The sequence below is a fragment of the Acinonyx jubatus genome, chromosome B3 (assembly GCF_027475565.1).
Source record: "Acinonyx jubatus isolate Ajub_Pintada_27869175 chromosome B3, VMU_Ajub_asm_v1.0, whole genome shotgun sequence".
NCBI classification, from domain to species: Eukaryota; Metazoa; Chordata; class Mammalia; order Carnivora; family Felidae; genus Acinonyx; species Acinonyx jubatus.
The window spans coordinates 133,428,977-133,448,783 of record NC_069386.1 but is presented as its reverse complement, the minus strand read 5'-3'; the positions used below and the strand labels follow the sequence as shown (position 1 = coordinate 133,448,783).

Here is a 19,807-nt window from a genome sequence, read left to right as displayed (position 1 = left end):
TCAGGCCTCAGCAGAGATGCTGCCGTGAGAGAGAACGGCCGAGCCAGGACCAGACCAGGCCTGATGTGTGTCCCAAGTTGCCGTTCTCGTGAAAGGGTTTTACTGGCATAAAAATGCTTGGAAAGTATACAAAGGAAGGTGGCTGGCTTCCAGAACTCAACTGTTTACCTTCAGTGGAGCGGCCGGGAACGCGGAGAGCTTGTTTTCCAAACAGCCCATGCCTGTCAGGTCTGCAGGCTGCAGGCTGATGTCAGGCAGGGACGAGCCAGGGGTATCTCCCTTGTCCACCTCCTTCCCCAAAACCACAGGGACACATTTGTGTCCCCTCATACTGCACAGGAGACCTGGAAGCTTCTCTTTGGAGGAGTGGGGATGGAGCTTCCGACAGCCCAGCATCTCCCATGTGACCCAGTTCTCTTCTATTTCTAGCTGCCTTGGTCTGAAAATATCGGTCTCCTGTTTGTGGCACCTGTCATGGTGGAGCCACGGGTTACGGCAAAAATGGGTTGGGGCCTATGGCATCTCTTGCGAATTTGCTGTTCTTTGCCCAGGTTACCACCTCCCACCGGCTTTGGTCTCTTCCTTCAAGTTCTGTTTCTTGTTTTTTGGTTTCCTGGGAAGTGGAGTTGGATGGGAATGTAATACCGAATCCACAGACAGAACCAGAAGGGTCCTTGCAAGTTCCTCTGTTTGTCGAAGGGGAAACTGAGGCCTGGGGGGATGATGAGCCGGGCTCGTGCATTGGTCCAGGACACTGGGCAGCTCGGCTGCAGGCTGAGCCCACAGGGGCTACTGTTTGGCCTCCATCCAGGCCCCAGCTGGGCTTCTTCCCAGTCGCATTGCCTTGCCTGGTCACTTAGTGGGTGCCTTGGGCTCTTGGTGTCCTGGTCTGTGATGGTGACAATGTCACCTTTAGCTCTGGGGCTTGATGTGAGGATAGCAAGTGCTGCTTCCCTTCCCACCCAGGAGCCCTAGAAGGGAAGGTCGGCTTCTCAGCTAGTCTGACTTTTTGTTCTGTGTACAGGCTAGTCACCATGGGGTGGGAAGAGTCTCTTTCAGTATTATTGTGAGATCCATGGGATTAAAAAAAATGTTCATTTATTTTTGAGGAAGAGAAAGAGGGAGAACACACGCAGGGGAGGGGCAGAGAGGGAGGGAGAGAGAGAGAATCCCAAGCAGGCTCCACACTGTCAGCGCAGATCCCGATGTGGGGCTCAGTCTCACTAGCCGTGGGATCATGACTTGACCTGAAATCAAGAGTTGGACACTTAACCAACTGAGCCAGCCAGGTGCCCTGGGATTTTTTTTTTTTTTTTTTTTTTTTTTTAATAGGAGAAGTCCCTTAACATCTTTTCTGGCAGATATTAAAAACAACAACAACAACAACAACAACAAGGAGTTAAGGATACCATGAGGAAAGAGCTGGTACTTTCTGAAGGTTTAATTAGATAAGAGTTTAAATAAGAGAGGATGACAGGTGTGGGCTGGGTCAAAGCAGCCAGCAGGATGTGGTGAGGCACCCCAAGAGTGGCAAGCTGTCACCACCCCAGGCCGGAGGGGACAAGGGGAGGGAAGGTGGTGTACGGGGGCCCAGAGGCAGCGGAGGGACTGTCTGCTTGGCAGGGATGGTGGCTATTGGCAGAAATACGGCGGGGACGTGAGGACAGTGGGAACAGACAGCCAGACTTTTCCCTCTCCCTTCTCACGTGCCTCCAGTTGGCCACTCGGCCAGAGGACAGGGCCGCTAGGTGGTTGTGGCACTAGAGGACAGCCTCCCAAGGCTCACAGAGGGTCAGGGATGGGGCCGGGGGCACTGAGTGACAAGCCCAGCCTCGCATGTGCCTGTGAGCACCACCACTTTCCCGCTGGCAGATCCTAGTGAGGTTTCCAAAGCCCATATTCCCCACTCTCCTCATTTGTAAAGTCACCTCTTATCCCCATGGTTGGAGCATGAAAACGTAGTTTTTATCACCCAGAGTGAACGTGTGCAGCCGTCATTGTGATTTCTCTACTCGCAACTTTGAAACAGTCAGCCTTGACTCCTGGAGGGAGCCCCACTTGTGCGGGGATGGGTGTAGGGGTGGGGCCGGTGGCTTTCTCTGGCCTCTCCTGAGGCCATCCAGGGGGTCAGCCAGGTGCCGGGCTGGCGCCGCTGCCTCCGAGGGACCGGCCTTGCAGGTGGCGGTGGCCGTGTGCCGGGCGGCAGACATCTGGCAGGTCAGGAAGCGCGGTGTCAGGCCGTCCTGGCTGTTGGCAGGTGCTCCTGTCTTGGGGTCAGGTGATGCCGACTGTCTGTCAGCTGGGCGGCTCTGGCTCCCTGGGGATGTGATCTTCCTAACCCCGCATTCTTGAAAAAATAAACACAGCCCCCAGCGGAGCGGGGCCAGCTGCGCCTCACGGGCTCCAGGCAGCCCCGCACTCCCTCACCGTGTCTGTGATGAGCCCTGATTTCTGTGTGAAGTACAAGCTGCTGGCCTGTGAAAGCCGCCTCTTTGGTTCGTGAAGATCACAGCTTTGCTGAGACTGTAGTTTCATGGGAAGCGTGTCTCCTTAGATGTCAGTTTAGACCCAGCTGTGTGGCTTCAGAGCCCTCGTTTCCCTACCTGAAAAATCCAGGTCATTGACCCAGATGGGACACGTTCAGTATACGTTTTCTCTATAAAACGATTTCGTGGTGATGCCTGCTTAACCAGTAGATGCCTCGATTTCATGTGTGTGTCTTCTAGAAGCGGGGTAGCATGGGGCTCGGGCCCTGCTGTGGAGGAGTCTGGGATCTTCGTGGGTGTGTGCTGTCCCGTCCGTGTTTCCCCAGTGCGTCAGGGACGGGCAGAAGGGTGGGGAGTATGGTGGGGACAGTTGGCCCAGGTGCTGACGTTCTTCTTTTTCTCGGTGTCCTTCTGTCTCCCCTGGCAGCTGAACCTTAGCCGGCCAATTGAGGAACAAGGCCCCCTGGACGTCATCATCCACAAGCTGACGGATGTCATCCTTGAAGCCGACCAGAATGACAGCCAGTCCCTGGAGCTGGTACACAGGTTCCAGGTGAGCAAGGATGGTAAGGAGGGAAGGCCTGAGAAGGGCTCTGTGCATCTCTAAAGCCATAGCAGCTGTCTTGCTGAGTAGTCCGTGGTAATGGTTTTGTTGCTGCCCCAGCACATGGCCTGGGGTCAGGTGCTTCCCTGCCAGGGCCTCGGTCTCTTTGGGTGTAAAATGGGGTCCATCCAGGGCATGGTTGGCACCTCCTGTGCTCTCTACCTGTGTAGATCAGGACACTGTGGAGTCCAGATGTGACCCCCACACCCTCAGCACATACAGTCACAGTCAGTGGTTCTGAGTTGGCATGAGGGGTGGGACCCTCTTGCCAGGCTTTGAGAAAGGGAATCCTAGGGGCCTTTGAAGTAGAACACCCTTGGGGCGCCTGGGTAGCTCAGTCAGTTAAGCATCTGATTCTTGGTTTCTGCTCAGGTCATGATCTCATAGTTGTGAGATTGAGCCCTGCATCAGGCTCTGAACTGACAGTGCAGAGCCTGTTTGGGGTTTTCTCTCTCCCTCTGTCTCTCTGCCCCCCCCCCCCAAAATAAGTAAATAAATAAACTTTAAAAAAATAATAATAGCCTTACTAGCTCCCTGAGTCCTGCCTTGGTGGGAAGCTCCCTCGCTGTGCCGACTGCTTTGACCCCTGCGTGCCTGTCTCTGAGCGTGGACTGGATCCTCTTGGCTGGTCCCTCCTCCCGGTCCCATTTCCTCCCACAGCCTCCCAGATCTTGACCCCGTGATGACCCACCCGCCACCTCGGGAGGTGCTGCCTTTGCCCCCGCTGACTTGCCCTGGGTTTTCTCTGTCGTGGACAAGACCGTGATTCATTCCTCTGGAAAGCAGCTCGAGGGTTACGAAAAACAAAGTCATATTATCAGTGAAAATGCGGCCAGAATGGAGGGCCTTCCTAGCGGGAGGGGATGCTTGAGCGAGCACTTGTCAGTGTGTGATAATTGGAGATGTGACATCCTGTCTTTCTCTGTCAGGACAAAGGGGACTCTCCTTAGTCTCCTCACCACACGGTAGCCCTCCTGCTGAGGGCTGCTGCTCCATGTGTCCAGGGCCCTACTTGCCTCCCTGTGACTCTCACCCCCTCCTTGGCCAGCTTGGCCACAGATCCCCACATCCTGTGTGCAAGCAGCCCAGAAGCAGGTGTGGCCTGCTGGTGGCCCCTATGCTGGGGGGAGGGGGTGCTGCCCCCATGTCGTGTCCTTCAGGGCCTTTGCCTTGCCTACCACCTGAAGTCCCTCTTGCGTTCATAGGGCTGGAGGCCATGGGAAAGGCGCATTCGGGCTCCTCCGTGACCTTGCTGAGACTCTGTGTTCTTATCTATACAATGGTTTTAGGATCAGGAAAACTTTGTATGATGTTGGCTGGAGTACCTGACACTGCTCGGGCCCCAGCAGGTGCTTAGTAGGTCAACTGCCATTTTGATGACGTGACTTCCCTGAGCCTTAGTTTCCTCTTCTGTAAAATGGGGATGCTGCTAGTTCCTGCTCCTTAGGATGGACAGATTGCTGTGAGAAGTAAACGTCCGTGTGCATAAAGGAGCTGCTTCTGCCTCTCAGACTTGAGTACGACCACCACTGTTACATTCCTGCTGTCCTCCTAGATCAAGGGTGTAGCCCCCAGCCTGCCTCAGTGCCCTGACCAACCTCCCATAGGGGGATCCCCATCCCTCACTTCCCATAAACACATGCACAGCCCACAATCCCGGGCAGGGGATGGCTAAACCATGAAGGAGAACTGGGTCCCCTGTGTTGTTCTTGGTAGAAGAGAAAGTTCCGCAGGGCTGGGGGAGGGGGTGGGATGTGGGGACGTGTGGCTTCGAGGTTTCAGCCACCGGGTGCATTTCCCAGGGAAGTCTTGACTGGATTCCCTGGAGCCTGTCCCAGCCAGGGCACACACACTCGGCCAGCCCTCAGATGACTGAGGTGACCTCAGTATAACCTTCCAGCCTTGGTATTTTTGGGATAAATTTTCCCTGTGCTCTGTGCTCGAGCATGAAGCCGGATATCTGATAAGGCCAGGACGTTTCCTCCTTTGTGAAGAGAACAATCCTTTAGGGAAAAGGGTGACAGGCTGGGCTTTCCAGAGGCCCCAGGAAGAGAGGGGACAGGCAGGGGCTGGTGAAGAGAAGGACCAAGGGACGCCGGGTGAGGGCCAGGGGAGAGGCCCAGTCGGCCATACTCCAGCCTCCCTCCTGCCATCAAGTCACTGTCAGCGCTGACCTGGTCACCCGCTTCTGCTATGAGATTCAGAGCCAGACCCGATAAACTGGCGCTTGACCTTGGTCACGTCCCTTGTTTTCAGATTCTTGTTTTAATATATATGCTGGACTTTAACAAGGAGATGTTGGCTTGGGTGGGTAAGGGCCATAGGGTCAGTAGCGGGGAAGCAGAACCCAGGGCTTGGGTTTGCAAAGCTGGCCTTTCTGCGGTTTGTCGTGAATAAGAAAACAGAGTATAATGGTTTGCCCCAGAAGGGGCTTGTCTTGAAGGGCCTTCTCCAGATGCAATACTTGAGGGCAGGAGAAGTGAGTCGAGGAAGAGGAGGGTCTGAGGTGTTCTGCCCAGCCCTGTAGCATTCTGCTCCCGGGATGCTGCCATGAGGCCTTTAGCCTGGGATAGAAAGGCATTCTCAGAGCTGAGAGGTTATGCTTTTTTCCTGGCTGCCTTTGAGGACAGGTTGGAGGGTGTGGGCCTGGGGTTCACTGCGGATCACTAAAGCTGGTTGCCATAGAAACTACTACTTAAGTCTTTTTTTTTTTTTTTTTTAAATATTGGCCCCAAGAGAGCTTTGCTTGGAGAATTATCAGGATGATTCAGTTGTTTTTCTGCACCAGGGTTCATGTGGAGCCAGCAGCCTGGTGCTGCTGTCTCTCTGCCCGAGATTCATGTATCAGTGCACAGACCTTGAGGGCCCTGCCCATTTTGGCAAGTGGGGCTGCGGTGGTGGGAGGGTCCCTGTCCCCATGCTCAGGGGAGCCCTGGCCTCTGAAGCTATTTCCTCAGGGATGCTTGGAGAACCTTCTTCTCACTGTGGCATCCAGGGCAACCTGGCGGGACAGGGGCTGGGGGCAGACCTTCTGCTGCCCCTTCCAGCCCCAGAATTGCCCAGAAGGGTTACAGTGATTGTGTTCTGTGGGGCATGTGGAGCTTTCTAGGAGGATCATCCTGGGGCTTTCCCTGAATGAGCTTGGAAAAACGAGGTTTGAGTTTAAACTGACACCTCTTCTCCTGTCTTGATTAGGCTGGGAGATTGTGAAGTGTTCCACAGATAGTCCCAGAACCCCTAGTCTGAATACCGGAGCTGTTCTTTGTGCGACACGCTGTTTGCCGAGCGCCTTCCACGCGAGGCCGAGCCCCGTGGGGAGGCCGAGCAGGAACCCAGGAGCTGTCCTCACAGCTGCCAGAGTGATGAGTTAGGGCAAAGCCAGATCTGATCACGTCCTGGTGTCTAACCATGTACCGTCTCTTTGCAGCCGTAACAAAGACTTCAGTTTTTAACAAGGCCCACGAGGCCTGTGTGATCTGGCCGTTGCCTCTCTCCACATCTTCATCTTGTCCCACCTGCCCCTCAAGCTCTGAGCTCTTGGCCACCTCAGTGCCTTTGCACAAGCTGTTCTTGTGCTTGAAATTCCTTCTTCGCTCCCAGCTCTCAGCTCAGGTGCCCCTTCCTTAGGGATACCTCCCTGATTATCTCATCAAGGACATATCCGCCATCCCAGGCCCTCATAGTTTTATGCTTTTCCTTCCCTCACTTTGGAAGCACATCATGCTTTATCAGTCCCTACTGTCTGTCCCTCTGGGGGTTATTAGCTGCAGGGGCGGGGATTGCATCTGCTCCGAGCTCACCGGGTAGGAATTGTGCCTGTGTGTTTGTGCTGTGAAGGAGCTTTGTGGGGCTGGCTTTGTGGTGCTGGCTTCGTGCAGGGCATCCTGGTGGGTCAGAGAAAGGAGCAAATGGCTCCAGGGGGCAGCTGGGAATGGGACACAGGGAGGGCTCATGAGGCAGATCGTGCTGCCTGGTGGCTGCGCCTGGGGAAGCCTTGGAGTGTGGGGAGCTGCAGGAGGAACAGGCTGGGGAGCTTGGACTTTATCCTGCAGGCCGGGGGGGGGGGGGCGGGGGGGGGTTAGAGTGAGAAGATCAGATTTCACTGGAATGAGAGAGGGCCTGCTTAGGAGGGGGAAATTGCCAAGGCAAGATGAACTCTGAGTAGTGAGGACACCATAGTCGTTGGAGCCTGGCAGTTTCTGCAGTGAAGAAGAGAGAGCTCATGCCCCTGGGGGCTCATCACTGCCCCGTCCTCATCCCAGGGCCCCTGTGATCCTCTGAGCACCCCTACCACAGGCCCACGACAGGCCCATGAGGGGCAATGCCCCACTCCCCTCTCAGGTCCCCGGCAGCCCTTTGATTGTATGAAATGGATCTGGGAAGGGAGCTCTTTCCTCACCTCCTGGTTGCAGGCAGAGAAGGCATGCTTTGCACAGTTGGTTTTTTTTAAATGATTGTTTTACCTGAAAGGAACCAGCTTTTTGAATCAACTTTCAGTAGCTCGGCTCCCCACCCCCCACCCCTCATCTTGAAAAACCGGTTTATTGAGATAGAACTCACATGCCATTCCATTCACTCACTTAAAGTGTATCATCGATGGGTTTTAGTGTATTCATAGATCTGTGCAGTCCATTTTAGGACATTTTCCTCACCCTGGAAAGAAACCCCAAATCTTTAACCGTCACCTCCCCTCCCGGCCCTGAGTAGCCACCACTTTCTGTCTTTGTAGATTTCCCTATTCTGGACTTTCATAGGAACGGAATCACAGAGCACTGGACCGCATGTGACTGCTTCTTTCATTTAGCATGACGTTTTCGAGGTTCATCCCTGTCGTGGTGCGAAATGGTGCTTCCTTCCTTTTGATGGCTGCAAGCTTCCATTTGGATACACCACGTTGTGTATCCAGGTATCAGGTGACGGGTTTCCATCTTCTGGCTATTAAGAATACCACTGCCGTAAGCTTGTATGTACACATTCTCATTCCTTCTGGTAATATACGCCCAGGAGGGGGATGGCTGGGCCACGTGGCAACTGTTTACTGGATCCAGGAGCCACCAGACTGTTTTTCCTAGAGCCGCACTGTTTTACATGCCCACCAGCAGCGCAGAAGGGTTTTGCTTTCTCTACATCCTCACCAGCACTTACCCAGCTCTGACTTTAGCCATCCTAGCGGGGGTGAAATGGTTTTGATTTAAATTTGACTTAAATATCTTGTGGTTTTGATTTAAATCTCCCTGATGATGGCCGATGCTGTCAGGCATCTTTCCGTGTGCTCGTTGGTCATTTGTATACCTTTCCTGGAGCCCTTCGTACACTTTGTGCATAGATGTCTGGAGCCCACAGATTTGCCTTTTTCTTCCTCTGGCCTGTTATTATCCCCCAGAGCAGAACGGTTCGGAACACCGACACAGGAGTCCATTGCCTGGGTTCAGAGCTCTCCCCACCGCTTCCTGCTGGTTGGCCTTGGGAATGTCTTTTAAGTTCCCCTGTGCTTCAGTTCCCTTATCTGTAAAATAGGGGCAGTCCTAGTCCCTGCCTCCCGGGGCTGCGGGAGGACCGAGTGTGTTGACCGTGGCCAGCGCTCAGAGCACTGGCCACGTGGGCTTGACGGCCTCGGAGGCCAGGCAGGGGCCTCTGCTGGGGCCCATGTATGATCTGCCACTGCCTCCCAGTCTAGCTGCAGAGTCCGGTTTTCTCGGACGTCAGAGGAGATGGCTTCCAAGGCCCTTCCTGCTCCGGTCTGTCCAGACAGGCTCGGCCGCACCGCAGTAACAGGCGGGTCCTGCAACTCAGCGCAGGCTTGTTCCTACCCTGGGGCCCACGTCGTCAGAGGGCCGGCTGAGCTCTGCACGCCTGAGAGCTGGGGTGACAGAGCGGCAGCAGACCGCTCCTCACGGCAGAAGGAAGAGAAATCCGCGAAGCGCGCTCTGGCTCATAGTTTCTGCCCCAGGGTGACGCGTGCCGTGGTCTCATTGATTCTCGTGGCCATGACTGACCGCAGGGAGTCAGGCACTTATGATCTGCTTGCGGGCCAGGGGGCCGTCTGCGGTGACAGTAAACCAGCAGCCCCACCGTGCGCTTTCCTTCTGAGGCTTAAACGTGGCAGTTGCTGTGAGGCTTGAGCAACTGACAGGCACAGTGCCCTTGGAGCGGCACCTGCTCCGAGCGTGTGCACGTGTGTACACGTGGTCCCCCGCTCTTCCTTACCAGTGGTGCCTGGGGCGTGATGACAGGTGTAGCACTGAGTGACCCTTCCGTCATGCCAGCCTGTTATTATTATTATTATTATTATTGCTGCCACCACAACCACCACCATATGGACAGTAGCTACGCGTCACAGCTGACCTAGGAGTCCTCAGTCACGATTGTAGTCAGTGAGGCAGTGATTATGAAAATGTCCCCAGATTGGAGGTGTTCTCTGTGAAATGAGCACTGACTTCAACTAAAGGCAGGGCCCGGTGGTGGTCAGGGGACATGCCCGGCTCCACCCCTCCCCGGTCGCCCCACCTGCCGTCCAGGGAACGTGCTGGGATGGCACCATAGGGTGGGGACAGTGAAAGCTGCGGCGGCCACTTCCAAAGGTGGCTGCCGTGAGCAGCTGTGATCACCTCCGAGACCAGAGCTCCGTGCTGCCCCTGACCCCTAGGGCTCAGAAATGATTTCCCAGCCGCGCTGGATCAAACCCTTCCAACCTCAGATGTTTACTGGGTGGGCCGCCAGCCTGGGGCTCTGTGCCGCAAGCTGGAGGGATGGAGGGGAAGCAGAAGAAACCAGATTCTGTTGTTCCAGGCCTTCTAACCTGATTAGGGAGATGATACCTAAACCTGACGTAAATTAAGTGAGTTTCTGTCAGTTTGGAAGCAGCGCTTAGTGGCCTGTGGCCTCCTGGCTGGTGGTGTCAGAATCGGAACCCTGGGCGCCAGCAAAGGATCTGGGCGGCCACCGTGGAGCCCTGTGAGGGGCTACCGCTTCCCGAGCAGGTCCCAGCTGGCCTTCGGTGCCCGGGGCGCTCCACATCTCTTATCTCACTTTGTGCTTCTGTCAGTGCCTTGGGAGAATGGAATTACTTCCCCGTTTTCCAGGTAAGGATACAGGCCCGAGGAAGTTAAGGTACTCGCCCCGGGTTGCTTAGTCCAAACACGAGGGAGCCAGGATCATAGCTCGTGCTCTTTCAGATAGGCCTCAGAATGGCTTTGGGGTGTGAGGGCCAGTGATGCAGGGGCACCTGAAGGAAGAGGTCACCACCGTCTGGGATTGCCTCTGACCCAGCTGGTGCTGCACAGTGATAAACGTTAACCAGCAGATGCCAGGGGAGGCAGAACTGGGCATAGTTGGTGACCCTGGCCTCAGAGGACAGATCCTGTCCTGAGGTGGCCATGAAGTCAGTCTCGTCATGACTTCTGCCCTGGGTTACAAGGCCACCCTCCCCACCCCCCGCCATGGTGGAGATGGCCACACAATCTGCCCATTGTGTGCCCAGATCAGGCGGTGACGGTGAATCATTCTTTCTCCCCAGGGGAGGTTGGTGCCATTTAGTGCCGTTAGCTGTGTGCAGGGCCTTTCCTCTGTGGAAAGACCGGTCCCCCAGGCAGACCCACGACTTTATGACCCTGTTACCAGCCCCAAGCAGAGCAGGACTTTGTACAGCACCAGGCGGTACGGTGGGAGGGGCCGGCTGCCCTGGGAGCCTGAGCTCTGACCCAGCACACTGGCCGTGGGGGGGGGGGGGGGGGGAGGCGGGGGAGGGAGGCAGGGGAGGGAGGCAGTCAGGGTTTGAGGTGCATTGGGTTTCAGAAATACTAACGTTTATTAATAATAAATTTTTCCAGGGTTGACGAAGGAACTTTTATGCACGTAGTTTCAGGGTTCCTTAGCCTTGGCACTGTTGACTTGTTAGGCTGGATGATTCTGTACTGTGGGGCCATCCTGTGCACCGTGGGATGTCCAGCAGCATCCCTGGGCCCCACCCACTAAGTGCCAGGAGCGCCACCCTCAATTGTGACAGCCAAAACTGTCTCCGGACACTGCTGCATGTCTCCTGGGGGCAGGCTCGCCCCCGGGTCGAGACCCCTGCCTTTCTGGGAGCTCGGCAGCTGTGAGAGTTCCGGTGGGTAAGTGAAGCCCTTCTGATTTAAAAGCGTGGATACTGAGCCCTCATTGGATACAGTATCTGAGTTTTGGAGATTGGGCTCTTCAGGCCAGGAGGTCTGAAGTCTTCGTGGATTTTTCCTTTGGTAACACCTGTAGCAGAAAGCTCGCCTTCTTCCATTCTCCTCCTGGCCTGTTTTGGGGCCATGACTTCCTGACTTGGCTTCCACGTTCCCCGTATGCTCTTAGGGTTAGGGTTAGGGTTAGGGTATGCTGTATGCTCACGGTTAAGCCGTTGTGGTTTCCTTCACCTTTGGTAAATCACAAAGCTTCTCACCAGCCAAGCCGGCCTCTGCTGACCTCGGTCCTCCGAGGCATGAGGACCCTCCTTCTCTGAGCCCCTCCCTGCACAACTCATGCTGGTGGGGTCCATGCCCACTGTCTCAGGCCTCCACCGCCCACAGCCCCTTGCTACTAGCCCCTGACCCGGCCTGCGCCTCTCAGCCTGTTCATTGATCTCTAAGATCAGTCATTTAAAATCTGTTAATGTCATTCATTCAACGAGTCTTAATTGAGCACTTCCTGTGTGCCAGAAATCCTCAAAGAAGCTGCAGGTACCGTGATCAATAAAACAGATGAGGTGGACTGGGCCCCTGCCCCCACAGAGGTGTATCTGTGTGTGTGTATGCAGGGTGTGGGGACGGGGAATGCAAACAAAACACAAGCAAACAGGAAAAAGGAACACAATCTCCAATTATGGGAAGTTCTAGGAAGAAGGAAACTCAAGGCTTGTCTAACAGGGAAGTTCTTGCCACTTCATCCTGCAGCCTCTCTGAGGAGTTGACAACTGGGACTGAGGTCGAAATTTAAGGCCTTTTGACTGAGGGGTGATCGTGGAGCAGGCCGGGGGGGCGCGTCTACCAGGCTCTTTGGCAGGACAGGCACAGAGGACACTGAATAAGCCGGTGAGGCTGAAGCACTTGCCCAGGGGAAGAGCATACAAAGCGAGCATACCCATTGCCTGCTGGTTAGAGCAGGGCCGAAAAGGACACTGGGAAGTCAGTGGTCTGCGGCCCCAGGGTCACTGCCACGGGGTGTGGTGTGGCAGCAGTGGCTCCCTGTCCTGTGCGGCTGGGGCCTGTACTGGAGGCGGGGAGGCTGAGGCAGCTGAGCATAGAGGTGGGGGCCCAGGCACTTCTGGCTAGAGTGGCCCTTGGCGTTCCCAGAGTTCAGCAGCGTGCTGCAAACCCTGCACTGGTTCCACACGACTCCTCTACCCCCACCAACAGCAGTGTGGGCACCCCGAGTTCTGTGACTAACGCTGGCACCCCCCAGCAAAGCGCAGGGGAGCCCGTGGGCATCGGGGAGGCCTTGGCTTGTTCTGGGAACTGAGAGTTCAGCTCTGGCTGCAGGGCTGGGGGAGGGTGGGTGTGTAGGGCAGGCCAAGCAGCCCTGTGGCCTGGATCGTGGGAAGTGGCCCGAGGGCAGGGTGGCTCCATAGCCTCACCTGAGCATTGTGGGGACGGGCGTGGGTGGGTGTGTGGGGATGCGCGTGGGGAGCAGGTGGGCATGTGGGCCTGCGTGCGTGGAGGGGGCGCACAGGGCTTAAGACAGGTGCTTCACGAGTGCGGCAGCTGCTGCGTGACCCGGGACCGGGCAGCCCCTTCTGGTCCTCACTTTGCTCAGCTGCCAGCTCTGACCGTGGGGTCAGGTGACTGCTGGGACCCCCCTGTGGCCCCCACAGCGATCCCTTAGTGGAAATGCTAGTCTCTCCTGGTTTAGCGTCAGCCTGGGAGGGGTGCCTTCTGACCAGCACCCAGCCCTGCAGGCCCCTTTCCCAAGTCGTAGGCGCTGTGACAGAACATGTGACATTCATCAGGGTGAACAGCCTGGCCAGGCACTGTGCCAGCCTCTGCTGACAGAAGATGGAGAACATGTATAAGTTTGGTGCTGAAGTCTGGGGATAGAAAGGGAGGGATTGTTTTCCATGGGGGCCTGGTAACGGCGGGGAGAAGGCATTTGCCGTCTCAAATAATAGCCTTCTGTCTACTTCCAGCCCTTTCTTCCTCAGCATTTGGGGTGATGTTTTGGCGGGAGCTAATTTCTCCATAGGCTTTTCTGTCAGCACTGCGAACAACAGTTTCTCACCCGTGGGGACCACACTGTCGTGCTCACGCTGCTCGCCAGGTGGCCGAGTGAGGCACATGACATTAGATTGTCTGGGAAGATGACCCAGATGGACAGACAGTCGTGGGGGACATCTGGCTTTGGGGGGCACGTGACTTGGAGGCCACAGGCGGGGACACCGAGGCTAGCGTGCAGAGCCACACGCCCAGGAGAACCCGTGGTCTGTGGGGCGCTCAGGCCCTCTCACAGCACCTCCCCTCCCGTCATCTGGAAAGGGTCTGATGTCCCATCAGCGGTATGAGTCTATACAGCTCACTGTGGGGACAGGGTCCTGGCTGCTCCGACCTCTCCTTGTCCCTCCTGAACCCCTTGTGCTGTTCGTCAGCAGGGACGGGTGCGGGGGTGGCCCTTGCTGGCCCTCTGCTCCATGGGAGCTTTGTCTGCCCCTCCCGAATGCCCCAGTGTTTCTCCCACCTCGTGCCCAGCCTGGGCCAGTGAACCTTTCCAGTCATCTCATGGACTGTGATTCTGGTGGATTCCTTAGGTGTGGCTCTCAGTGGTCCTGACCGTCTCCTCCCACCTCTGCTGCCCAGTCGGCCCCTTCCCATCTTAGGCGCAGCCACAGTCGGCTCCCCACAGCCTTGTACCTTTTCAGGGGCTCCCGTGTGTCTGAACAAAGATGGTCTTCCCTTCCCCACACAAAGCCATTGTTCTGACACTAGATCTTGGAAATGACTTCACATCAGCCCTTCAGGCTGCCTCGTTCTGTTTAATGGCTGCATGGTATTGCTTTAAATCCTTTTCTTAACCAGCTCCCCACTGATGTTTCAGGAACAAGCCATAGTGATGAAATAATCTGTACACAAATCTGCGTGCACACGTGGGGAGTTCCGTGGGGTGAATACCTGGGAATGGAAATGCCAAGGTTGTGTGTTCTCAATTTCGGCTGGTGCCCAGTGTCTTCCCATAAGGTTGTACCAGTTTACATTCCCACCAACCTAGAGCTGGTCTGTGTCCTGCCCACCCCCTCCCCCCACTTTTGGAAATGCTTCTCATTGGTTTAATTTGGCATAGAGTTCTGGAATATCAGGGGGTGCCAGACCCTCACCGTACCCCCATCCCGTTGTGTCTGCCACTGGCACTCAGGGCCCTGGCAAGGGCAGTGTCTGTGCCAGGCTCACGCAGCCTGTCTGGACCTTGACCCCAGGCCACCTCGCTTCTGTCTGGTGCTCCTGTGTTCATACCTCGCCTTTCTCTCCAGAACTCCCTGTGCCGTGAGGGCCTGAACACCCCAGCCTGAGCTCACGGGTTTAAATAACGGGTCTGGAGAGCAAGTACACTAAGGGGCAGAGGGCATCATTTTCCTCTCACCGGCTCTGTCAAATCATGCCAGAGGTCAGGCAGTAGCTCCGTCCTTCCTGCACGGCTGAGTCTGGCACACATGTCCCTAATGCCGGCTGTGTTGGACACACTGCTCAGGCCCATCCCTTCCAAGTTCAGCCCCTGGGCCTCACGTGCCGATAGACTGGTCACTGCAGAACTCAAAGCTGGCCCCACCACTCCCCGGCACAGGACCCTGTTGCTTTAGGATCACATCCAGACTCCCTGGCTGGTGTATCTCCAGCTGTCTGTCCTGCTCTCTGCCTTACATAACCTCCCCTTTGAGACCTATGTCTGCCCAGCCATGCTGGCCTCCCTCACCCCGTGCCTTTGCGTTTGCTGTCCCCTCTGCCTGGAATGCCTTTTCTCCTTGTGGCCCATGCCGGTGACCCTTATGCCTCCAGCAGCACTGGCCTCCGGAAACCCTGTCTATTCCCTCCACCCCTCCCCCCACCCCACCGCCAGATGAGTGCCGTGACCCGCATCCCTGCATATTCCCATATGGCAGTGCTTCCCTACTCTGTCCTCACCAGTCACCTTTACATCTCTCCGCACTTAGGGGAGCCCCCAGTGAGGGTGGGCGGAATGCGACTGCCCTGTAGCTGCAGAGGTGCCCCCCACCCCGATGTGCGCGCGAGCTCGCTCTCTCTCTCTCTCTCTCTCTCTCTCTCTCTCTCCCTCTCCCTCTCCTCAGGAGCTCCGTCTCTTCCTGGCCTCGTGTTCTCTGGGAGGCCTCAGGCTGAGTTCTCAGACACTGGCGAGCTCCCCAGAATACAAATGAGGGCTGATTAAGACCAAGGTGTCTGTGGGCGTGGAAGGCCAGCTCTCCCCAAGGAGCCATTTTAGAAAAGTCAGAGACGTAGCGGGTGAGGAGGTGCCCTCTACATACCAGGGCTGGGTCTGTAAGGAATGGAGAGTTATCTTAGTCACTGCACAGAAAGGCAGTCCCGGTACGTGTGGTCTCGCTCAAGCTAGCGAACTGATGTCTGTCCCTGACGTGGAGCCATTGGCTATCCGCCATTCGTGTTCCTGTCCTTCCCTCTACTGTTGTGGGAATGTGTGTCACTGTCCTAACAAGACTGGGTTCTGTGTAGTTCTTACACTGTGTACTTGCTTGAGGGCAGCAGGCCCTGGACTCTAGGACCCAAAGAGCTTTTTTTGTTCACTTATCACTTCAAAGTATCAAAGAATCCTAGGACTGGAAAGTCAGAAAGGATATAAATGCATCATTGCAGCCTACTGGTTTTGTAGATGGGAAAACTAAGATACAAGTGACTTAGGTGGCTTTCAGAACTATGCATAAAGTTAATGGCAGTCTTAGGACTTGAAGCCAATTTCTTTTTTTTTATTTAAAAAAAATTTTTTTTAACGTTTATTTTATTTTTGAGACAGAGAGAGACAGAGCATGAACGGGGGAGGGTCAGAGAGAGAGGGAGACACAGAATCTGAAACAGGCTCCAGGCTCCGAGCAGTCAGCACAGAGCCCGACGCGGGGCTCGAACTCACGGAGAGTGAGATCATGACCTGAGCCGAAGTCAGACGCTCAACCAACTGAGCCACCCAGGCGCCCTGAAGCCAATTTCTTAATTCTGCCTCTACCTTAATTTTCACAGTGTCTTAGGGTCCTTTGTGTTCGAATCGGGATCACCCAGGTGCAGCTGGGCTGAAAGAGATGGTCAGCCAGTGACTGGAAGGCAAAAAAGCCTCGACTGATGGTCAGGGACTGTTACATGGTGTGTGTACTGCACAGCTCAGTGGTAGACTGTGAATGGCACCGTGTGTGGCAGGACTTGGCAGTTCTGTCCCTGGTATGGACCAGGTGCTGCCATAACCTTCTCTTGGCCTCTGGGAGCCTACTCCCAAGGTTCAGCTGCACGAATCTCCAGCCCCATGCCAGCCCTGGCTACCTCTTCAGACCCCTGGCTTGTGATTCTTGAACAGCCGTGGGCGCTTTGGTCTGGCTAGGGCCATGGTTGGCTGCCTGGCACAGTCTGATGCATCCAGGCACTTGGGTCTAGCGTGGATTCCTCAGGACTGTCTGTGGTATGTGATTTTCTGTAAGGTGTAATGAACAGGCATGTATTCTGGGTGGTGCCGGGAAGGCTTCGCCTGGGGGACATTTGACCCTGGCTTCAGATGATTTCACGTCCGTGAACAGCGGTTGATTTCATGGCTTCAGTAGTCTGCGCAGAGGATTCGTTAGCTGTCCTCCCCAGAAAGCTTTGCTCAGCACGGCTCATGACCTCATCCTCCTGTGGAGCTAGTCTCCCGGGAATGGGGTTCACTTTCTGCAGAAGCGTACTGTGCCTTTGATGGTGTGATTGCTCATGACACTGTTGTATCTGTTTGTCCTCCCTCCGGGGGTCCCCCGCCTTCACCGCAGGCATCCTGTGCGTCCGGAGGCGCACGTGCTAGCCCTGAGAATCCTGCACGTGTCCTTCCCTTGGTGCTGCATGGATCTTCATCCCAGAGGCCTTTGTGGACTCCGGCATCTGGCCCGATCATTTGCTTATTCTCCTGAGAGGTGGCTGTCTTGTGGCTGTTGTTAGTTTGTCTTGATCCAGGCTCAGGAATAGAAGCAGAGACTCTGGCCCAACGTATTGGCCCCTTGGGGCCTTTGGGAGCAGAGTGAACCAGGGTGGACCCTGGGGTGCCAGGAGGAGCACATGGGGTTGTGGGCTCATCTCTGCCGCTTCGCTGTGTGCCCTTGGGCTTGTTTCTACTTCCTTTCTCCTTTCTGGAAATACGGGCTGACTAAGGGGCCCTTAGGTCTTGCGAGGTCTGACCGTCTGTGACTCTTCCTCTGGCAAAGGAACTTGCAAACTCTATTGCCATTTTTTCTTGGGTGCTTTACCTTGTCCTCGCACCAGAGGCCGCGTGCTTGATCTCACAGGCTGTGCCACCAGGCTCACAGCCGAGGCTTGGGTTGACAACACACGAGAAAGACATACTTTTCTTTTTTTAACATAAATTTTATAAGAACACACATGAGAAATCCTGGCCATGGCTAAAATTTAGATGCTTTTCCTTTGGCCAGGCCTCCCCGAGCCAACTAGAGGGCTCTGGAACCAGATGGCCTGGATTCAGATGCCATCGTGGCTGCTTCCTTACTCGGAGAGCCTGGGCCAGGTACTGAGGTGCTCTGAGTCTTTGTTTCTGTCTGTCCAATGGGGCTGTTAATAGGACCTAGTGTGTAGGCTGGTTGTAAGGAATAAATGTGTCGGATCCTGAAAGTGTGTAGAACGCTATCCACTACTTGGTGGGCATGCAGGAAAAGTTAGCTGCTATCATCACTATCATTACCGTAGTTATTAATAATAACTCATTCTAACATCTTGCCGGGACCTCCATCTTGGTGTTAAGACTTTAGGAACTGGAGGGGCGCCTGGGTGGCGCAGTCGGTTAAGCGTCCGACTTCAGCCAGGTCACGATCTCGCGGTCCGGGAGTTCGAGCCCCGCGTCGGGCTCTGGGCTGATGGCTCAGAGCCTGGAGCCTGTTTCCGATTCTGTGTCTCCCTCTCTCTCTGCCCCTCCCCCGTTCATGCTCTGTCTCTCTCTGTCCCAAAAATAAATAAACGTTGAAAAAAAAAATTTTTAAAAAAGACTTAAGGAACTGGAAGCTTCCTCGCTTTCATCCAGCACTTGGTGTGGAAGGAGCTAGTTCAAAGGGCAGCCTTTGTGGTCATCAGCTGGAAGGTCTGGGCGTGGGTTGTGCTATCAGGAAGAGTCAGAAGGAGTGAGATTATGTTGAGTAAGCCCAGGGTTACCTCTTTCCCATAAAAACCCCTGTGAGTAATTTCCATCGGCCGCAGGTCTTCCCCAGCATTCGTTTGGTGACTAAGCACTAATTAAAACATGCCAACCCTGACTCACGGAATCAGCCTGGAGAGCTTGTTCTGTGCATGGCACGTGGGATTCGCCCTGAGTGCCCGTGCTTATCTAACTTCTGGAACCAAGTGATGATCAGGATTCTGAATCCCACGTGCTGTGATCCCTAGCTGATCGCTGCCGTGATCCGTGGTGATGGCTGCCGTGGCCCTGGGGAGGTGTGGTGGAATTGTGCCCCATTTCCCATCCTTGATCTGCTCCACGTAGAAGGCTGGAGTCCCAGAGAAGGTGAAGACAAGGCAGGCTATACTGAGAGCAGGGAGCAGGTCCTTGCTTCCCTGCTTAGTTCAGTGCTTTCGTTCCCCCCCCCCTTTTTTTTAATAAGGTGAAGTATAATACATACACAGAAAACCGTAGGTATAAGTGAGTAGCATGATGGATTTTGCAAACCAGATACACCTTGTATCCACCACCAGATCAAACTGTAGAGCAGGACTGCTCCCTAGAGCCACTCGTGGGCTCCCCGCTCCTTCCCTGCCTGTGCCCAACCTGTCCTGCCCCTTCTTTCTCTTTCCACTCTCAGTGAGGACTTCTGTCCTCCCGTGTGACATCTTCCTGGGGGAGGGGAACAGGGACCCTGGAAGGAAGGAGGCTGGTTACCAAACTAGAAGATGAACTTTCTCCGACGTGTTGGATGCCCTCAACTCCCTGTTCCGTGAATGGCTTCCAGTCCAGTCTTCCCACACCATTCCTGGCCAGCAGGATTTTTCTGAAAACTGACTTCAATCCTAAAATTCTCCTCTTAGAAAGCATCGCTGCCTCTCCCTCCGGCCTTCAGGTTAACATGCAGAATGCTTGGCAGGGGAACCTGGCACTTAGCTTGCCCGGCCCTGCATGTGACTCCTTCTTAGCATTCACCATGCTGCTTCCTGTCCCACCTCTCTGGAGATTGAGAGTTCTGGACATTTAGAGTCCCGAAGAACAGGCAGGGCTTGCTGTCCCCACAGTGCTTGCTTAAGGTTTCCTCTGTAAGTGCTTAGATAGGACTACTCAGGAAGCCAGCGTTCAAATAGACGGCCTCCCAGAGACCCAGACTGCTCGGTCCACGGGGGGGTGGGGGTGGGTGGTCTGGGCAGTTCTAAGGCTCTTCGTCTTGTCCTCCCACTGCTGGCCCCAGGCTTCAGCTCTCTCTTTTCCTGTTCTAGGCCTGCTTGACTGAGGTGTGCACAGGTTCTCCAGCACTTAGATTCGAAATGGGTCCTTAGACTTTCTGGGAATTAAAGCACTTCAGCCA

At 55.2% G+C, this 19,807-nt stretch overlaps 1 protein-coding gene across 5 annotated transcripts in view; it reads left to right on the top strand.

Annotated features, from left to right (window-relative positions):
- ITPK1 (inositol-tetrakisphosphate 1-kinase) overlaps window positions 1-19,807 on the top strand; it is a 178,769-nt gene that overhangs the window by 103,656 nt on the left and 55,306 nt on the right. For 3 of the 5 annotated variants that reach the window (XM_053224865.1, XM_053224864.1, XM_053224861.1), the window contains exon 4: window positions 2,914-3,039. The exons of 1 other annotated variant lie outside the window; for it this stretch is intronic. In XM_053224865.1, coding sequence (XP_053080840.1) covers window positions 2,914-3,039 — 126 coding nt within the window. Of the gene's footprint in view, window positions 1-2,913; window positions 3,040-10,877; window positions 11,202-19,807 lie in introns of those variants that run through there. One more of the 5 variants, XM_027066471.2, reaches the window with a different exon arrangement.